The 18,160-nt window shown below is 34.8% G+C and overlaps 1 protein-coding gene across 1 annotated transcript in view; it reads right to left on the bottom strand.

Annotated features, from left to right (window-relative positions):
* The window catches only part of ASZ1 (ankyrin repeat, SAM and basic leucine zipper domain containing 1), a 75,872-nt gene that overhangs the window by 13,910 nt on the left and 43,802 nt on the right, over positions 1-18,160 (bottom strand). The window contains exons 5-8 of the mRNA XM_027539611.1: positions 4,164-4,275; positions 3,512-3,646; positions 2,062-2,186; positions 138-213 (exon numbers count right to left, since the gene is read on the bottom strand). Coding sequence (XP_027395412.1) covers positions 138-213; positions 2,062-2,186; positions 3,512-3,646; positions 4,164-4,275 — 448 coding nt within the window. The remainder of the gene's footprint in view (positions 1-137; positions 214-2,061; positions 2,187-3,511; positions 3,647-4,163; positions 4,276-18,160) is intronic.

The raw sequence follows: 18,160 nt of genomic DNA on the forward strand, positions 1-18,160 counted from the left end.
ATGTACTATAAGTTATGGAGAAAAGTGCATCTGTCACTTTTATAAGCATGCTTATGAATTAATGTTATATTAATTTAATGTTATGTTAATAACTAAACATGCATACACAGTTCATTGTAGTTCATACAAAATCTTACCTTCAATAAATCTGTCATATGTTCAAGTCCAAGACCATGTAAAAATATTTCCAGATCTCCAAATGCTGTATATGAACTATACACAGTTATAGCAATGTCAATTTCAGAACAGACTATAAGTGTACAAATAATAAATATATATTTTAATGTACAAAAGAGAATAAGAATGATTGAGTCTATGTAGAATATACAGGTATACCTTGTTTTATTGTGTTTTACTTTATTGCTTTACTTGCAAACATTTGTTTTTTATAAACTGAAGGTTTGTGGCAACCCTGTCAATCAAGTCTATTAGTGCCATTTCTTCAATGGCATTTGCTCATTTTGTGTATCTGTGTCACACTTTGTAATACATGAAATGTTTCAAACTTTCTCATTATTATATTATTATGTTTGTTATGGTGATCTTTGGTATTGCTATTACAGCTCACTGAAGGCTCGGATGATGGTTACCATTTTTTAGAAATGAAGCATTTGAAATTAATACGTGTACATTGTTTTTGTGGGGCCCTGGTAGCTCAGATGGTAAAGAATCTGCCGGCAATGCAGGAAACCCGGGTTCAACCCCTGGGTCAGGGAATGGCTACCCACTCCAGTATTTCTATCTGGAGAATTCCATGGACCAAGGAGCCTAGCAGGCTACGGTCCACAGGGTCACAAAGAGTCAGACACCACTGAGTGACTAACACTTTCACTTTTTTCACATTGTTTTTGTAGACAGAGTGCTACTGCACACTTTAATAGACTATGTGCATGTGTGCTAAGTCGCTTCAGTCGTGTCCAACTCTTTGCAACCCTATGGACTATAGCCTGCCAGGCTTCCCGTCCATGGAATTCTCCAGGCAAGAATACTAGAGTGGGCTGCCATGCCATGCCCTCCCTTCCTCCAGGGCATCTTCCCAACCCAGCGACTGAACCCATATCTCTTAGATCTCCTGCATTGGGAGGTGGATTCTTTACCACTAGTGCCACCTGGGCTACAGTACAGTGTAAATATGACTTGTAAATCTGTGTAATTCACTTTATTATGATATTTGCTTTATTGTGGTAGTCTGGAACTGTACATCCATATCTCTGAAATATGCCTATATTTGCAAATTTGATCTATATTATACAAAGGAATAAGAAATGTTTCTTGAATGAAGATTTAAGTAAACAGAAAATGGTGATAGTAAAATGAAACTCATCTTCCCTAAGAAGGAAAATATTTGTCAGTATTTATACAATGAACCCTGAAACAACATGGTTTGGACTGTGCAGGTCCACTTATACATGGATCTTTTTCAATAGTAAATACTACAGTAGCATACAGTCATGGATGTGAATTCATGGATGTGGAAATGCAGATGTGGAGGAACCGTGAATACAGACTTTCCAAGGGGGATGGTCAGGATCCCCAACCCCTGTTGGGGATGTTCACGGGGAAACTATTCTTTATAAGAGCTCTGGACATGAAAATCTCTTTAATTTCAGGAAGTAAAAATTCACTAACAATTTTTAAATGTAGGTAAGTAGAGAATAATGTTGTGCCATGTATTGAACAACTGTGTTCGGGGAGGGGGGAAAAGTATTTTTATTTTTAGCTTATAAAATCAGAAATCTGCTGTAAAGAATTAGAAAGCAAAGTGCAATCTAGTTTGAACACTAACAAAACTATAACATTAGAACCTTTTAGAAATAAACTGTATTGTTGATATTTTATTTAAAGTAAAAAATAATTCTCTTTACTGTTAATACATATATATATAAAACTTTTCTAAAATTCTGGAGAACCAAACACTTAAAATTCATACATTTCTAAGCAGTATTTTAAAATACTTGTAAAAGTTTAAAATATTGTACATTTCAAATATCATCACTTTACTATAATAAAAACACACAATTTTTACTCATTTATAGGTATTGAACAAAAACATGCTGCTACCTAAATATGTGATCTTTTTCTTTATCAGAATCTGTTCTCAATAGTTTACAAATAGACTCTTCTTTAGTTAGCTGGTGAAGCTTTCCTTCCAAAGGATTTAAAGTCAAGGAAAGAAAATTGAAGATCTGAAAAAGTTATAATAACAATTAAAGCAAGATAGTAATTAATAATATTTTCAACAAAATATAAAACAAAACTAAAAATTCCATTTTGGTAAGTTAAGTCAGAAAGACTAAGTACTCAGGTAGTATTTTAAATACATTATTAAACAGAGAGAAAGTAAGAAGCATGACTAAGGTACATAAACCTCAACTGACACCTTAAAGAGATGTGAAATTCCTTAGTTTTTGAAAACTTCTTAGTTCTAACTTTTTAGTAAGTTAAGGTTAAGTCACATAATCAGTCAAGATACAAAATCAAATCTCACTTCAGGAAACAATTTATGACTCAAAATAATCTTTGATATTCATAGATTTCTTACTATGTCAAATTCAGTATCATCCACCCTAAATTTAGTAATGCAGTATATTAATGAAAAGTTTTCAAATTTTGAAAGCTTAGGAGAAAAACTGTAAATTTCTTTTTAAAGTCTCACAGGGCTTCAGTGATTAGCATTTACACCAGAATAATATTGGAAATGTAGATATGATTATAAAATGATAGGCATGTTTATAGGCTGCTTTAAAATAGAGGAAGTTATTTTACATGCAATAAAAATGACATGGTCTGATTACTGTATGGTGGAAACTTTGGAATGTCATAAGCTTCTAAAATCAGAAACTCAGTTTTAGAAGATCTTGAACTATATAACTTAGATTTAGAGTTGTACTATATTTGATCCTTGCTTAGAAATTACAGACCTTTGGCTGAAAGCTTTCATATTTAGACCAAAAGTTTATATCAATAAAATTATTTAATGTATGGCAAATATTTACTATTGACTTTATTATCTGAATGACAGTAAATCATATACCCACATGTTATTACTTTACTATATACCTTGTCAAATGTATAGGAGTAAATGTAGTTCAAAGGATTTAATTTTTAAATTGTCTAATATGTGTTAATTAAAATTAAAAACAATAGTTTACATATGCAAATTTTGAAATTTTACTAGCCATGTCAATACACTAATTTTTGAAAATTAATTAATTTTTGAAAATCAGTTGGAAATGTTTAAATAGTCTGTTAACAATTTTATTTCTAGGGCCAGATAAGACTTTATTATCCCTTTATATAGCTTTTAAATTACCACATTATAAATGCCTCTTATTTAGTAAAAAGATAAATACTCTAGTAAACTGAAGTTTTCATTACCTAGCTGAGAAAAAATTACATACTGAAACATTTAATAATAGATAAATTATTATTAGTGAGTTCTAACAAAATCATACCAAAGTTTTACAAACAATAACGTAAACTAAGAAAAATTAGCTAAATAACAGGATACCTCTAGATGTTTATTTCTTTTTGCAATTTCACTTGGTGTCTTTCCATCTTTGGTTTGTATCATTTTATTAGCTCCAAGTTCAAGCAACTTCAAAACTACATTTTTATGACCCTGACGTGCTGCCCATGTTAAAGCCTGTAAGTGGGGGAAAAAAAGATTGTTTAAAGAGAGGGAGTATATATGATACAGAGAAGAAAATGTCTCAACAGTATTTATGGCACAATAAAAAAGTGAACATGGTTAATTAATGGAATGATGCAATCTTATCATTTCACAATATAATGTAAACATATTTCCAATGTTGTAATCGCAAAGCAGACTGCCAGTGTTCACTGATTTTGTAAAACCAAATAATGTCTTATTCGGTCAAGTGAAGTTACAGAGTAAAACGATTTATCTGCCAATCAGAGAACTGTTTTCTATAAAAAGGAATTCTATTTGTAGTCTAACAGAATCCAGGCTCTGCTGTGTGTTACATTTTGTCAAGGGTGCCAACAAAGGCAGATAATTTCTTTTTTCTCATTGAAACTGTTGCTTTTCTTTACTGAACAGCAATTACATCCCAGCCCTTCTGTAATTTTTACTTCTTAAAACCTTTCTGCCAACTACTGATAGTAAGATATCAATGTCCTAAAGATAAAAAGGTTCTCACAGTATAGCCGTTCTCGTCCTGGGTATTCACTTCTGCTCCATGAGCAACAAGGAGAGCAACGACCTGAGGGTGGCCGTCACGTGCAGCGTACATGATTGGTGTCATAAGTCTCCTGAGGAGGAGGAAGAAAAGAGACAACTGTGTCAGCGCTGCCCTTAACAGTTCTTCAAAGGCTGGACAGAACATCAGTGCTGTTCTTAGAGCAAAGAAATGGGAAAGCTTTTCATAAAGCAGGGGGAAAAAAATCTAAAAATCGAATTTACCAGCAAATAAATAAAATATGAAGGAGATTACACTCTTAAAAGTATTGCATGCTTACACAGCACCCTCTAGTGAAGAAATGTCTTTAAAAATCACTAAATGAGCCCATACTTTTTAATATGAGGCTTCATTAATTTACCTATTCACATATAAAAATATCAGAGTACCTCACTACGCTTATGCTGGAAAATAGTGATGAACGACACAAACAAGCCCCCCCGCCGACCCTGTGTTCTCAAAATTGCTCATTTTAAATGCTTATTACACTTTAAAAACTTTATTTTATTTAGTAAAAATATAAGTTTAAATCTCTTACTTCTTAATGTGTTAATAATTCTACTTTAGGACTGAGAGACTTTTATCCTGAGGCTTACTTTAATAAAGAAAGACGTCAGTCCAACAGTTTTGCCAGACTCTGAGACTATGTTCTGGGAGAACACAGTGGTTTCCCTCTAGTGAATCATCTCCTCAAATTAGAGATTCAACCCCTCGACTCCTAGAAGTCATTCAGCTTCTGAACCTAATTACAAAGGACACCAGAAAGGTTCTATTAGTTCTACTTGGGTTGAACTTAGTAGCACAGTCTGTTTTAAAGGAGATCTAGGATTCTGGGCTCAATCTTCCTGAGTCATCACAAATATCTGATCCATATACAAAGACCTTCACAAATTAAATAATTTTACAATTCTCAGTTTTGATCTCATTAAGGAAGTCTGTCTTGATTACTCATATTACATATACTACATATAAACAATATTTCTCTGTAAAATTTGTTGACATAAGGTATATCCTGAGTCTGGTCACTTCACACCAATGTGTTTACACGGAAAGTTTCACGCATTTATCTGTTCCTTCTATTTCCTAGTATGTTACAATTTCAACTTTTTATTAGAATTACATGCTAAGGTAGTTTGTCAAGCACTGCCTCCTCTACCTTGAATTTCTCCTACATAGGGGCGTTAGTAGACAATCTTGACAAAGTGAAGTGTGACTTTCTGGATAGCTTAAGCAAATAGGGAGAATATATACAGTAGAATGAGCTTGTTTGAGTAAACTGGTTATTCAAATTCTTTCCTAAGTCTAAATCAGACCGCTTGATGCTTCTCTTCCCACCTTCCTGACAACAGCTCAAATCTGCTCCTTCCAAGGTTCCCTATTTCCCAGAGCTTCCATTAACCAAATAACTCAGCCTAAAACTAAGCATCATTCATGACTTTTCTCCAGCACTCCATATACACATCATCAGAAGGTCCTGTTCCCTATTTTACTATCATATTTTGAATCTAACCATGTCTCATCAACTTGTTAGCCACTGTAAGCAGTCCATGCTATCACTTTTATTTCTCTGATTTGTATTTTTGCAGTAGCCTCATAACTGCTCTCCATGCTTCTGTTCTGGCCACGTACTCTTTTTGAAGATGCCAAGTTCTTCCCCTTTCAGAGACTGTGCAAATGCTGTTCCTTCTACCTTTCCCTTGACCTTCATACTGCACACTCCTTCATCTTTTCCAGGGAAGGTAACATGAAAGTCTGAGCGTCCTATCTGCTTGAAACTTATTACTGGAATTTTCTGAATCTGTACTGAAATTGTTTTGAAAATTGAGGTTCTTTTAAATATCAATTTTTCTTGTAATAGAATCTTAGAAAACAGCAGGGGTATAATTTTCAGTCTGTAAATTCAGAGAGACATAAAATGGCTTTTATAAATGCTTATGTCATCCTACATAATAAAACTACTAGATTAGTATAGTTTGCAGACTAAGATGCTTCAGATCATTACGGAATATGTGTTATAATAAAGCTTCACTGATTTCTAATTTCTAAGTTGAATTTACTGAATGGGATAGCAAACTCCTATAATGGAGTCTAGATTATCTAGAAAGTGTATTTGTTTTTCAGTTGCTAAGTCGTGTCCAACCCTTTACGACCCCACAAATTGCAGCACCCCAGGCTTTTCTGTCCATCACTATCCCCCTGAGTTTGCTCAAACTCATGTCCATTCAGTCAGTGATGCCATCCAACCATCTCATCCTCTGTTGCCCCCTTCTCCTCTTGCCCTCAATTTTCCCCAGCATGAGGGTCTTTTGCAGTGAGTTAGCTCTTCCCATCATGTGGCCAAAGTATTGGAGTGTCAGCTTCAATATTCAATATTTCAGTGTGTTACTTAGCTTCTGAAAGTTATTAGAGTTACTGATACTATCAATATTGTTGCATGACAATTTTGAGAGGGGACAGAACAATTCTTACAGTGGTTTTATATCTACAGAAACTTCTAACATCTATTGTTTCCTCCCTGTCATAGATTAATGAAATCTAAGTTAAGTCTTCAATCTTACAAACTCTTATGAACTTATAAATGGTCTTCTTATAAACTCCTCAGGGAAGTTATAAAACTTTTAACTGGTTTGATCAAATGACATTATAACTATTTGTGCTACTGATAACTTTACTTTCAATATTAATTTCCATCTTATTTATTTCCTGAGATTTAATATAAAGAATTCTTTACTTCCCGCTCCTTCCAATACATAACTGCTTTGGCAAAAGTCAGCAGTTACTTGGACTCCTTTTATTTTTCTAGCATTTAAAGGTAGGTATTTCAAGAGGCTGCTGTCCTCAATATTCTTCCCTTTTCACTACCTAAACAACATACCTGTATGGTCTCACCTACTCTCATGACTATTGTTAATGCACTGGTGGCTGCTGAATCTGTATCTCTAGCCCAGGCTTTGCTCTTGTGCTCCAGATCATATCTGTCATTTCCCAACAAAACTCAAAACCAACATATACCTAAATCTGAAGTCTCCATCTTCCCTCCAACACAAAGTACTCTCTGTTATTACCTATCTCCATGAACAGCATCACAGGTCAAGCATGACCCAACCCAGAAGCCTGAATGAATTTATCTATGACTCCTCAGGTCCTTGGAGCTAACCCAACTTTCCTGCCAGTTTTACCTCCTTCCCATCATTTATACCTGTACTTTACACTCGCCTCCTTCCTTGTCTTCAAGTCCTCATCACTTCTTACATGGATTACTGCATGCAAAAGAATAACAACTGGCCTCCTTCCAATCTTTCCTCTACATTTGTAAACCTCATCAAATAAATTCAGTTTGAAGTTTTCAGGGTTACACCTAAGAGGATCTTCATAAGTCCCCTGTCTACCTCTCTACCTTTCAGTACCTGTCATCCTATTCCATCCCAGTAAAATACTTCAGTTGTTCTGCAGGCATGAATTCGTCTTTCTCCTCTGCCTATTTCCAGAGCACTACTGGTCGAAATGTCCTTTTGCTTTTCAACAAATGTATTCATAATCTACCTCTGGGGTTAATCTTAGAAGCCAGCATGCCCCCCAATTTTTTGATGATCTGCCTCATCTTAGATAGCAACCCTACTCTCCTCTATGTTCTTATAGCACTCTGTGCTTATTTAAATCAGGTCACCTTTCATGTCAGTATTTGTTCAATTCTTCTGTTTTCTCAACCAGAATATCAGTTCTTTGAGGGTAATGACCCTGAAAGTGTGAAAGTGAAAGTTACTCAGTTATGTCTGACTGGTTGTGACCCCATGGACTATACAGTCCATTGACATCTCCAGGCCAGAATACTGGAGTGGGTAGCCTTTCCCTTCTCCAGGGGATCTTCCCAACCCAGGGATTGAACTCAGGTCTCCCGCATTGCAGATGGATTCTTTACCAGCTGAGCCACAAGGGAAACCCATGATGGTCCTGACTTGTCTCTATATCCACCACCCTGCAGACCATTCGGTAACTAGTATAAAGGTCTGCTTCTCTGTTGTGTGTCATGTGTACATTTAATACAGGCAGAGTTTTCTTCTTATCTATTACATCATCTCATGTCTACTGTGTTAGTCAGCTCATCTATATCCTTACTCAATTTACATATATTAGATTTGTGTAATGAGATAAATACTCAAATTTCCTGCTATCATTGTATTTTGATCTACTTCTTGAATTTTAATAGGTTTCAATTTATGGATTTAGCAGTCATGTAGTATAGTGTGCACAGGTCTGTGTTTGTTATATTTTCATTGATCTTTTTTTTTACTATAGTATAAAATTTATTGTTTATTGTATATAATATTAGTAATATCTGGTATTGATAATCCTGATTTCCATGGGTTTACCTCCACTTGTAATGGGATAGTTCATACCCATTTTCTTCTAATTTTCTTGTAATAGCATTTAGCCATCTTTTGTTTTTAAGCCAATATTCAGTTGAAAAATTCAGTCCATCCTCATTTAGCATAATGACTGATATATCCGACAATATTCTTCTGTTTTGTTGGTTCAACAAAACCACCATTCACTACATTTCTCCCCTTGAAAATCTGATTCTGCTTTTCCTTTTTTTAAAACGCCGTTAAACATTACCCTAGCAAAACACTCTCTTATAGGTAAGCAAGATGAGACTTGTTTCTCCTAATGAGATTATAGTTTCCTCCTCCACCAGGACACATTCTCCCTACTTGTATTCAAACAGAATAAAGCCTCCTGAATACTCTTCGTTCCCTTTCTTCTCCTGGGTATCCCCCAACTCACTGCAAACTATAGCTCTTACAATCTGTTGGCATAATCTAATTATTAGAATTTGGCTTGCATTTTGTCTTGCCATTTCCAGAATCCTTATTTAGCACTCACAATTCACATTCCCAGTCTAATACACATTTACCAAAATTCATCCCTCTTCAATGCTTTCTCTTTATCCTCCGCCTTCATGAGGTCTCTGGTTCTTTTTGGTTTGGCTAGTCTTTTTTCAGGCATTTTCCTCAGGTAGGATGCTTAGGTAATGTATTTTCCGAGTTCCTGCATATCTTCGACAATCTTTTTTTCTACCCCGAGAGGCACAGCTTGGTTGAGAGTAAGATCTTTAGGCTGCATACCTTGATCTAAGTGAAAATGTGATTTCATTCTTTTCTAGTTTTCAGCTGTGCTCATAAGAAGTCTGATGCCACTGTATGTTTTGCAGGGATAGGAACACAAGCCTGAGTCCTTATCAGACCCAGCTCCCTTACAGTCTTATCAGCCCAAAGCTTGGGAAAGGCACAGTTTGGAGTTCAGAACAAAGAGGAAGAGATTGTTCTGGCTCAGACAGTAACTTTTCTTTGAGGATGCATTTTTTGTAGAAAAGTGATTGTGGAAGACTTCAGTGTATACAAATTAGTGTTGTAATCAGTTCTTTCTTTACATTGAGTTAATCCAAATTTCCCCCATAATTTGCATTAGCAAAGTCACTTTATGGATCCTAGGTTCTCCATGTTTTTATTTATACATATAAAAATTGTTCTTAAAAAAACATTTTTACTACTTTAAGTATGATGTTGGGGAGGAGAGGAGTGTTTTAACTTTTTATAGTTGATGATTTAGGGTAGCACGAATGAAACTCCTTTGTATTTCATTTTTCTCAGTCCTCTCTTGAGGTGCTTTACTGATGAGAGTGATTTCCATACCTTCCTTTGGTACTAAGAGGTACCCCATAAAGTAACCTATTATACCAACTTACCTACTTTGCTTTCCTCCCTAAGGTGAAATAATATAGTAAGTTTTTTTATCCAGCATAACAGGAGAGTGGAAGTGAATCAAAACTGCTTTGTTAATTAAGCGTTAATTCTGTTGACCCAGGTGGTTTTCTTCAGATTCCTCTTCCCTTCCCCTATTTTACCACCCTAAAAACAGCATATTGTCAGTCCCTTGAGGTCTTGTATTCTGTTGTATGATTGGTGTGTTATATCATTGGGTGTGGTGGTCTAGTATAGTCAAGATTTGCATTGAGTGTTCAGAAATTCCAGTTGGTCAAGTGCCAGATAACACAGCTTCCCTGTATATAGATTACTATTGGGTAGGTCAGCAAAGATCTCTTTTGCAAACTAATAATCTATGATGCTCCTTCCACAAAAACTGCTTAAAAGAATCTTCATAATAGTCCATTTAGATTTTAAAAATGAGACAGTTAAGATTTTCTAAATTAATTTCTTAAAATATACATATCTTCTCTAATAGTCTGGCCAAGGATACAGGTTTGGTTATTGAATTATATTTGGTAATTTTCCACTTTTAATCACTGTAATTTTTATGTTGTCACTAAAGTGCCTGCCCAGCACTGTAAAGACTCTCACAGACACTAGAAAAAGGGACTTCATTTTCTTGAGGACAAATTAATATGGACAAAAAGTTTAACTTTTCTTTCATATAAGAACACTGCAAGTTTGTTTTGAGTATATTCTTCCATCCAGTGTTCAACTGGTTCTTCTGGTAGCTCTTCCTATTCTTTTTATTTGGTTCCGTTTCTATAATTCTTCTATTTCCTTTGATGTTTTGTGATAGCTAATTATAGTACATTTAACCAATCATGATTTATTTTATAGAATATTTGAATAATATATGAGTGACTCAGCACCCAATTATAAGCATTAAATATTAATCTGGGCACAGAATTTAAAATGATATCACATCAGAACATAGGAGAACTGCTTTATTGTCCATTTTGAAAGTATGAAACTTAAATACTGAAAATATTCAACTAGAATGGCAGTATTCTTACCTTGTAATTTCAGTCCATTGCTCTGTGTTAATTTCATATCAGATGTATAAACAGCAGTTACCTTTGTTTATTTGTATCTACTCTGGTGGAAATGTTAAACCATGATAGCTTTTGCTACCAACTTTCAACCACTTAACTTTCAGAACAGTATATTTGTTTTGGGAGGATTTTGTGCTTCATCTGAGTTTAGAAGTAATGTCAGAAAATGTTAAGCATGTCCTTTTAAAGAAAATATAAGGTTTCTAATTGTCTTATTACCATGGTAATTTAAGTGAATTTAGAAGTATTTAACTGCAATCTTGAATTATAAAGTTGGGATGCATATATAGAGATATATATCAAAATCTCAACTTGATGTAAAGTAAATGAGCAGTTACCTGGCGGATTTTTTTTTTTCAAATAACTGTTTAATCCATAATTCCATAACAGACTTAGCTTCACCTCAATATTTTTGTCCATTCATCAGTGCTCCAATAAGAAAATGATAGGAAATAGCTGAAAATGACTAAAAGATTTTATTTTTTTTTAATTTATTAGAAAAATAAGTTGCTAGGGTCTTTGAATGCTGGATTTTTTTTGTCTTACCCATCCATGGCAGCTAAAAAAAAAAAAAATCACTCAAAATATTCAGGTTTACATGTTAGCTCTCTCTCATAGGGAGTTGCCATACCTCACAGTTCAAAGTGTATTCTATAGATCAGTAAGATTATACTGACATGTAATTGCAATTTACTATGCAGCAAAAATGATTCAAGAAAAAAATAACCTACAGTGTCTATTTACCTTTGTATAGACAATTGCTTAAGTTACGCTGCTTTTAACATTTGTACTTGGATAAAATGCTTATTATGTATGTATAGGAATGTCACAGTGCAAGATGCTGTTAGCTCAGGCACAAAGTATTAAAATTATTTTGTGAAGATTGGTGGTTGTATTAAAAAAAAAAAAAAAAAAGAGGAAGAGAATGATGTTCTGGTAGCCAAGTTTCCAGATATCCTGTGTCATGTTTATAAAGACCATTGCCAGTCCCACATATATTCATCCACATTTTCATCTAGTAATTTTATTAAGCATTTGTGTGACTTTGTATTTTTTAATTTTTAAATATTTTGAGGCATATGAAATTACTCTGGCATGAGATTGGAGCTCTGCATTTTTTTGGCCATACCACATGGCCCTGCATTTTTTTTGACTGTATCACATGGGATCTTAGTTCCTTGACCAGGTATTGAGCCAGTGTGTCCTGCACTGGAAGTGTAGGGTCTTACCCACTGGACAGCCAAAGCAGTCCTCTTGCATTTTTTTTATTCTTCTCCTACCCCACTCGCTTGGCAACCACCAATCTATTCTCTACATTTGTGATTCTTGTTTGTTTCACAGATAGGTTCATTTGTGTCATACTTCAGATTCCACAGAGAAGTGATAACATATGGTATTTGTTTTTCTGACATGTTTCACTTAATATGATAATCTCTAGTTGCATTCATATTACTACAAATAGCATTATTTCATTCTTATGGCTAAGTAGAATTCCATTGTATATATGCACCACATCTTCTTTATCCGTTCATCTGTTGATGGACCTTTATGCTGTTTCCATGTTTTGGCTACTGTGAATAGTGCTGCTATGAACACAGGGGTGCATGTATCTTTTTGGACTAGAGTTTTGTTTGGATATATGCCAAGGAGTAAACTTGTTGGTTCATATGGTAATTCTATTTTTAATTTTCTGAGGAACCTCCATACTCTTTTCCACAGTGGCTGTACCAACTTACATTTCCACCAACAGTGTAGGAGGGAATGTAAGTTTTCCCCACATCCTCTCTGGCATTTGTTATTTGCAGACTTTTTAATGATGGCCATTCTGACCAGCGTGAGGTGGTAGCTCAGTGTAATCCTGACTTGCATTTCTCTAATAATTAGCACTGTTGAGCATCTTTTCATGTACCTACTGGTAATCTATATTACTTCTTTGGAGAAATGTCTCTTTAGGTCTTCTGCTCATTTTCCAATTGCATTGGTTTTTTTGCTTTTGTTTTGTTGTTGTTGAGTTATATGAGCTGTTTGTATATTTTTGGAAATTAAGCCCTTGTCAGTCTTAGATCATTTTTTCTTCCACTCTGTAGGTTGTCTTTTCATTTTTGTTTATGGTTTCCTTTGCTGTGCAAAAGCTTGTGCAATTGACTAGGTCCCATTTGTTTATTTTTGTTTTTATTTCCATTGTCTTGGGAGACTGACCTAAGAAAACATCAGTATGAGTTATACTTACCAGAGAATGCTTTGTTATCCTATGATCTCTTATGGGAGTTTTATGGTGTCATGTCTTAAGTCTTTAAGCCATTTTGAGTTTAGTTTGTGCATGGTGTGAGGGTGTGTTCTAACTCCACTGATTCACATGCAGGTGTCCAACTTTCCCAACACCAAAGACTGTCTTTTTCCCATTGTATAGTCTTGCCTCCTTTATTGAAAATTAACTGACCGAAGGTATGTGAGTTTATTTCTGAGCTCTCTATTCTGTCCCACTGATCATATGTCTATTTTTGTGTCAGTGCCATAAAGTCTTGATTACTACAGCTTTGGAGTATTGTCTGAAGTCTGAGATGGTTACTTCTCCTGCTTTTTTGTTCTTCTTCAGCATTGCTTCAGTAATTCTGAGTTTGTAATCATTCCATATGAATTTTAGGATTATTCGTTCTATCATGTGAAAAATGTCATGGGTAATTTGATAGGGATCATGTTAAATTTGTAGACTGCTTTGGGCAGTATGGCCATTTTAACAATATTAATTCTTCCAATTCAAGAACATGGGATATCTTTCCATTTCTTTGAATCATCTATAGTTTCCTTTATTAATGTTTTATAGTTCTCAGTATATAAGTCTTTCATCTCCTTGGTTAGGTTTATTCCTAAGTATTTTATTTTGGGAAATATGATTTTAAAACATATATATATATATTTTTTTTTACATTCTCTTTCTGATAGTTCATCACTGGTATAGAGGAATGCAACCAATTTCTGTATGTTAATCTTGTATCCTGTTACCTTGCTGAATTCAGTTATCAGTTCTGGTAGTTTTTGTGTGGAGTCTTTATAATTTTCTCTATATATCATATCATCTGCATATAATACAATTTTACCTCTTCCCTTCCAATTTGGATACGTTTTATCTCTTGTCTGATTTCTGTGACTAGAACTTCCAGTACTATGTTGAATAGAAGAGGTGAGAACAGGCATCTTTGTCTTGTCCCAAATTTTAGCGGGAAGGCTTTTAGTTTTTCACCATGAGTATGATTATATTGGCTATGGGGAAACCAGCATTTTTTACTCCTTCAAATAGCTGTCTAACTCCCCAGCACCAAAATGATGATCCACTTTCTCCCCACTAGTCTGAATGCCACATTAATCATTTAATAATTTCATGTATTTGTGGATTTCATCCCAGATTTTCTTTTCTGTTTTAGAGATCAGCAATTCAGAGTTTTCCACTAATAACACACATTTTAATTATTGTGATTTAAAAATACAAGGCAAATTACATACTACTCTTTTTTAAATGACATATTGATTTTTAAAAATTACTTAACTTACACATATGTACTTTTCCCTTAGAATACTACAGATAACTAATGATAAGAGTTGGGTATATTTCCAGATCTCAGCAAACAAGAAGAACAAATTTTACATATATAAATGTGTGCAGGAAAAAAGAATTTTTTTAATATAAATAATATCATGCTGTTTATGTAGTTCTGACTTGTCAATAAATGATTTTAAAACTCTTAAGTTCCCTTTGAGTATTGCTTTGTGTGAATCACACAGGTTTTGATATCATGTGATATAACTGTTATTCAATTATCATTTATCTTTAACTTCCTTCTTAATCTAGAAGTTATTAAAATATGTAATTTAAATACCTGCTTTGATGCACTGAGAAGGCTTTTGGTTATTAAATTCTAAGTTTGTTACATTTTGATTAGTGAAAGTGTTCCATATAACTTTTTAAAAGGGAATTTATTAAGGCTTCCTATATGGCCTAGGATACTACTATAAAAATAATCCACGTGTATTTGAAAATAATCTGTATAAATTATGTTGGAGTCAGAATTCTAGATAAATATGAATTAGACATGCTTGTTAAATGTTATCTGAATCTCCTATATCTTTACTTTCTGTCTTAATACATTTATACTAAAGACTCAAATATAATTGTAGATTTTCTATTTCCTTTCTAGTTCTATAATTTTCATTTCATATATTTTAAAGCCATTTATATTAAAACTGTTCCTGTTAATTTTTTTGCTTTTATCAAAATGAACACTTCCTCTTTGTTCCTATAAATAATTTATTATCCCAGAGAGTTTCTGGGTTTTTATGGTCTTGTTATCCACCAGGTATAGGTACTTTCTAAATGAATATTTCTTTATCGTTTTATTTTCAACTTTTATGTATTATTGTATTTTAGCTGTGATTTCATTGGCTTTTGTTTTTAGCCATGGGCTTCCCTGGTCGCTCAGCTGGTAAAGAATCTTCCTGCAATGCAGAAGACCCTGGCTCGATCTCTGGGTTGGAAAGATTCCTGGAGAAGGGAATGGCTACCCACTCCGGTATTCTTGCCTAGAGAATTCCATGGATAGAGGAGCCTGGTGGGCTATAGTCCATAGGGTTGCAAAGAGTCAGACATGACTAAACACAGCACAACAACCCGATACAGCCAATTTACCTTTGTTAAAGAGTCGGACACAACTGAGTGACTTCCACTTCACTTCACTTTAGCCGTATATGAGTTAATATTATAACCAGGGAGCTTTACCAACTAGTCTTCTTTTATATTAATATAGTTAAACTTATTTCTGACACTGTATTTTTGCACTTTTTATTTACCATGTTTCCATGATAAATATATGCATTTAAGTCTCCTTTTAAGTCTTGTCGGACTGAATCAAGTTCTGTATGTTCTATCCACCCTCTAGCGCCACTGCTGCCCCTTGATCTGAAAGCTTTTAACAATCCTTCTTTTCTTCTAGTACAACAGTCCCTCCTTATCCACAGGGGATATGCTCCAAAACCCCCAGTGGATACCTGAACAGTGGACAGTACCAAACCCTACATACTATGTTTTTTTCTATACTAATGGGAAGGTAGCATACACAGTGTGGATATGCAGGACAAGGATGATTCATGTCCTGGGTGGGACAGCAAGATATTTAGTAACATTACACAGAATGGCATGCAACTTAAAACTTATGAATTGTTTATTTCTGCAATCTTCCATTTAATATTTTCAGACTGTAGTTGACTACAGGTAAGTGAAACTACACAAAGCAAAACAGCAGATAAGGGGGGAACTACTGTGCTTATTACTTTTAAATCCTTTTCACCTTTTCCCTAACATCCTTCACCTTACCATTTAACAACAACTAAAGTGAATAACTTTGGTCTCATCTGAAGGGAGAAGTTTACTTTTATTTTGCTTCATTCTTTTCTCAGCCACCCACATTCCAAACTTATCATGAAAATTTAGTATACCACATACACTTTTTCTCTCTCTTTTTTATGGTCAATAGTTATTTAGATTTACCAATATATTTACTTATTTCTTTGTTCAACATTATATATCTCACTACCTCTGAGTTTATTTTCCTTTTTGTAATTAACTTTCAAGATTTATTTTTAAGAGTCAGTTGAACACAATTCTTGACTAGTAGCACTTTTCTTTGAAATATGTAGGAGGTATTTTAGTTTATCAAATGACTGGAATCACCTATTGGCATTTAATGAGTGAGGGAAAGGGTTACTAAATATCCTGTAATACACAGTATAATCCCACTCAAAATGTCACTTGTACTTTTGCTTAAGATGATAACTTTAAGTTCTTGTAGATAAGAAAATATCTTTATTTTTGCCTTCACTCTTGAATAACAGAATGGCTAAACATAGAATTATAGTTCAAAGTTTATTCCTCAGACCATCAGTCTTCTCCCATATATAGTTGTTACTAAGAATTCTAATGTCAGATGGTCATTTCTTGATAAGAATTGTCTTAGTGAAATGTCTTGTCTATAGATAACATTTAGGAATTTTGCCTTTATTCTTGATATTTTAAAGTTTATTACAATGTGTCTCTGTGTGTGTGCTCAATTGTGTCCGACTCTTTGTGAGCCCATGGACTGTAGCCTGCCAGACTCCTTGTCCAAGGGATTTCCCAGACAAGAATACTGGAGTGGGTTGCCATGCCCTCTTCCAAGGGATCTTCCCAATCCAGGGATCAAAGCCATGTCTCTTTCATCTCTTGCTTTGGTCAGATCAGATCAGATTAGTCGCTCAGTCGTGTCCGACTCTTTGCGACCCCATGAATCGCAGCATGCCAGGCCTCCCTGTCCATCACCAACTCCCGGAGTTCACTCAGACTCACGTCCATCGAGTCAGTGATGCCATCCAGCCATCTCATCCTCTGTCGTCCCCTTCTCCTCTTGCCCCCAATCCCTCCCAGAAGCAGAGTCTTTTCCAATGAGTCAACTCTTTGCATGAGGTGGCCAAAGTACTGGAGTTTCAGCTTTAGCATCAGTCCTTCCAAAGAAATCCCAGGGCTGATCTCCTTCAGAATGGACTGGTTGGATCTCCTTGCAGTCCAAGGGACTCTCAAGAGTCTTCTCCAACACCACAGTTCAAAAGCATCAATTCTTCAGCGCTCAGCCTTCTTCACAGTCCAACTCTCACATCCATACATGAACACAGGAAAAACCATAGCCTTGGCTAGACGAACCTTTGTTGGCAAAGTAATGTCTCTGCTTTTGAACATGCTATCTAGGTTGGTCATAATTTTCCTTCCAAGGAATAAGTATTTTTTAGTCTCATGGCTGCAGTAACCATCTGCAGTGATTTTGGAGCCCAGAAAAATAAAGTCTGACACTGTTTCCACTGTTTCCCCATCTATTTCCCATGAAGTGGTGACCAGATGCCATGATCTTCGTTTTCTGAATGTTGAGCTTTAAGCCAACTTTTTCACACTCCACTTTCACTTTCATCAAGAGGCTTTTGAGTTCCTTTTCACTTTCTGCCATAAGGGTGGTGCCATCTGCATATCTGAGGTTATTGATATTTCTCCCAGCAATCTTGATTCCAGTTTGTGTTTCTTCCAGTCCAGCATTTCTCATGATGTACTCTGCATATAAGT

The sequence above is a fragment of the Bos indicus x Bos taurus genome, chromosome 4 (assembly GCF_003369695.1).
Source record: "Bos indicus x Bos taurus breed Angus x Brahman F1 hybrid chromosome 4, Bos_hybrid_MaternalHap_v2.0, whole genome shotgun sequence".
Taxonomy (NCBI): Eukaryota; Metazoa; Chordata; class Mammalia; order Artiodactyla; family Bovidae; genus Bos; species Bos indicus x Bos taurus.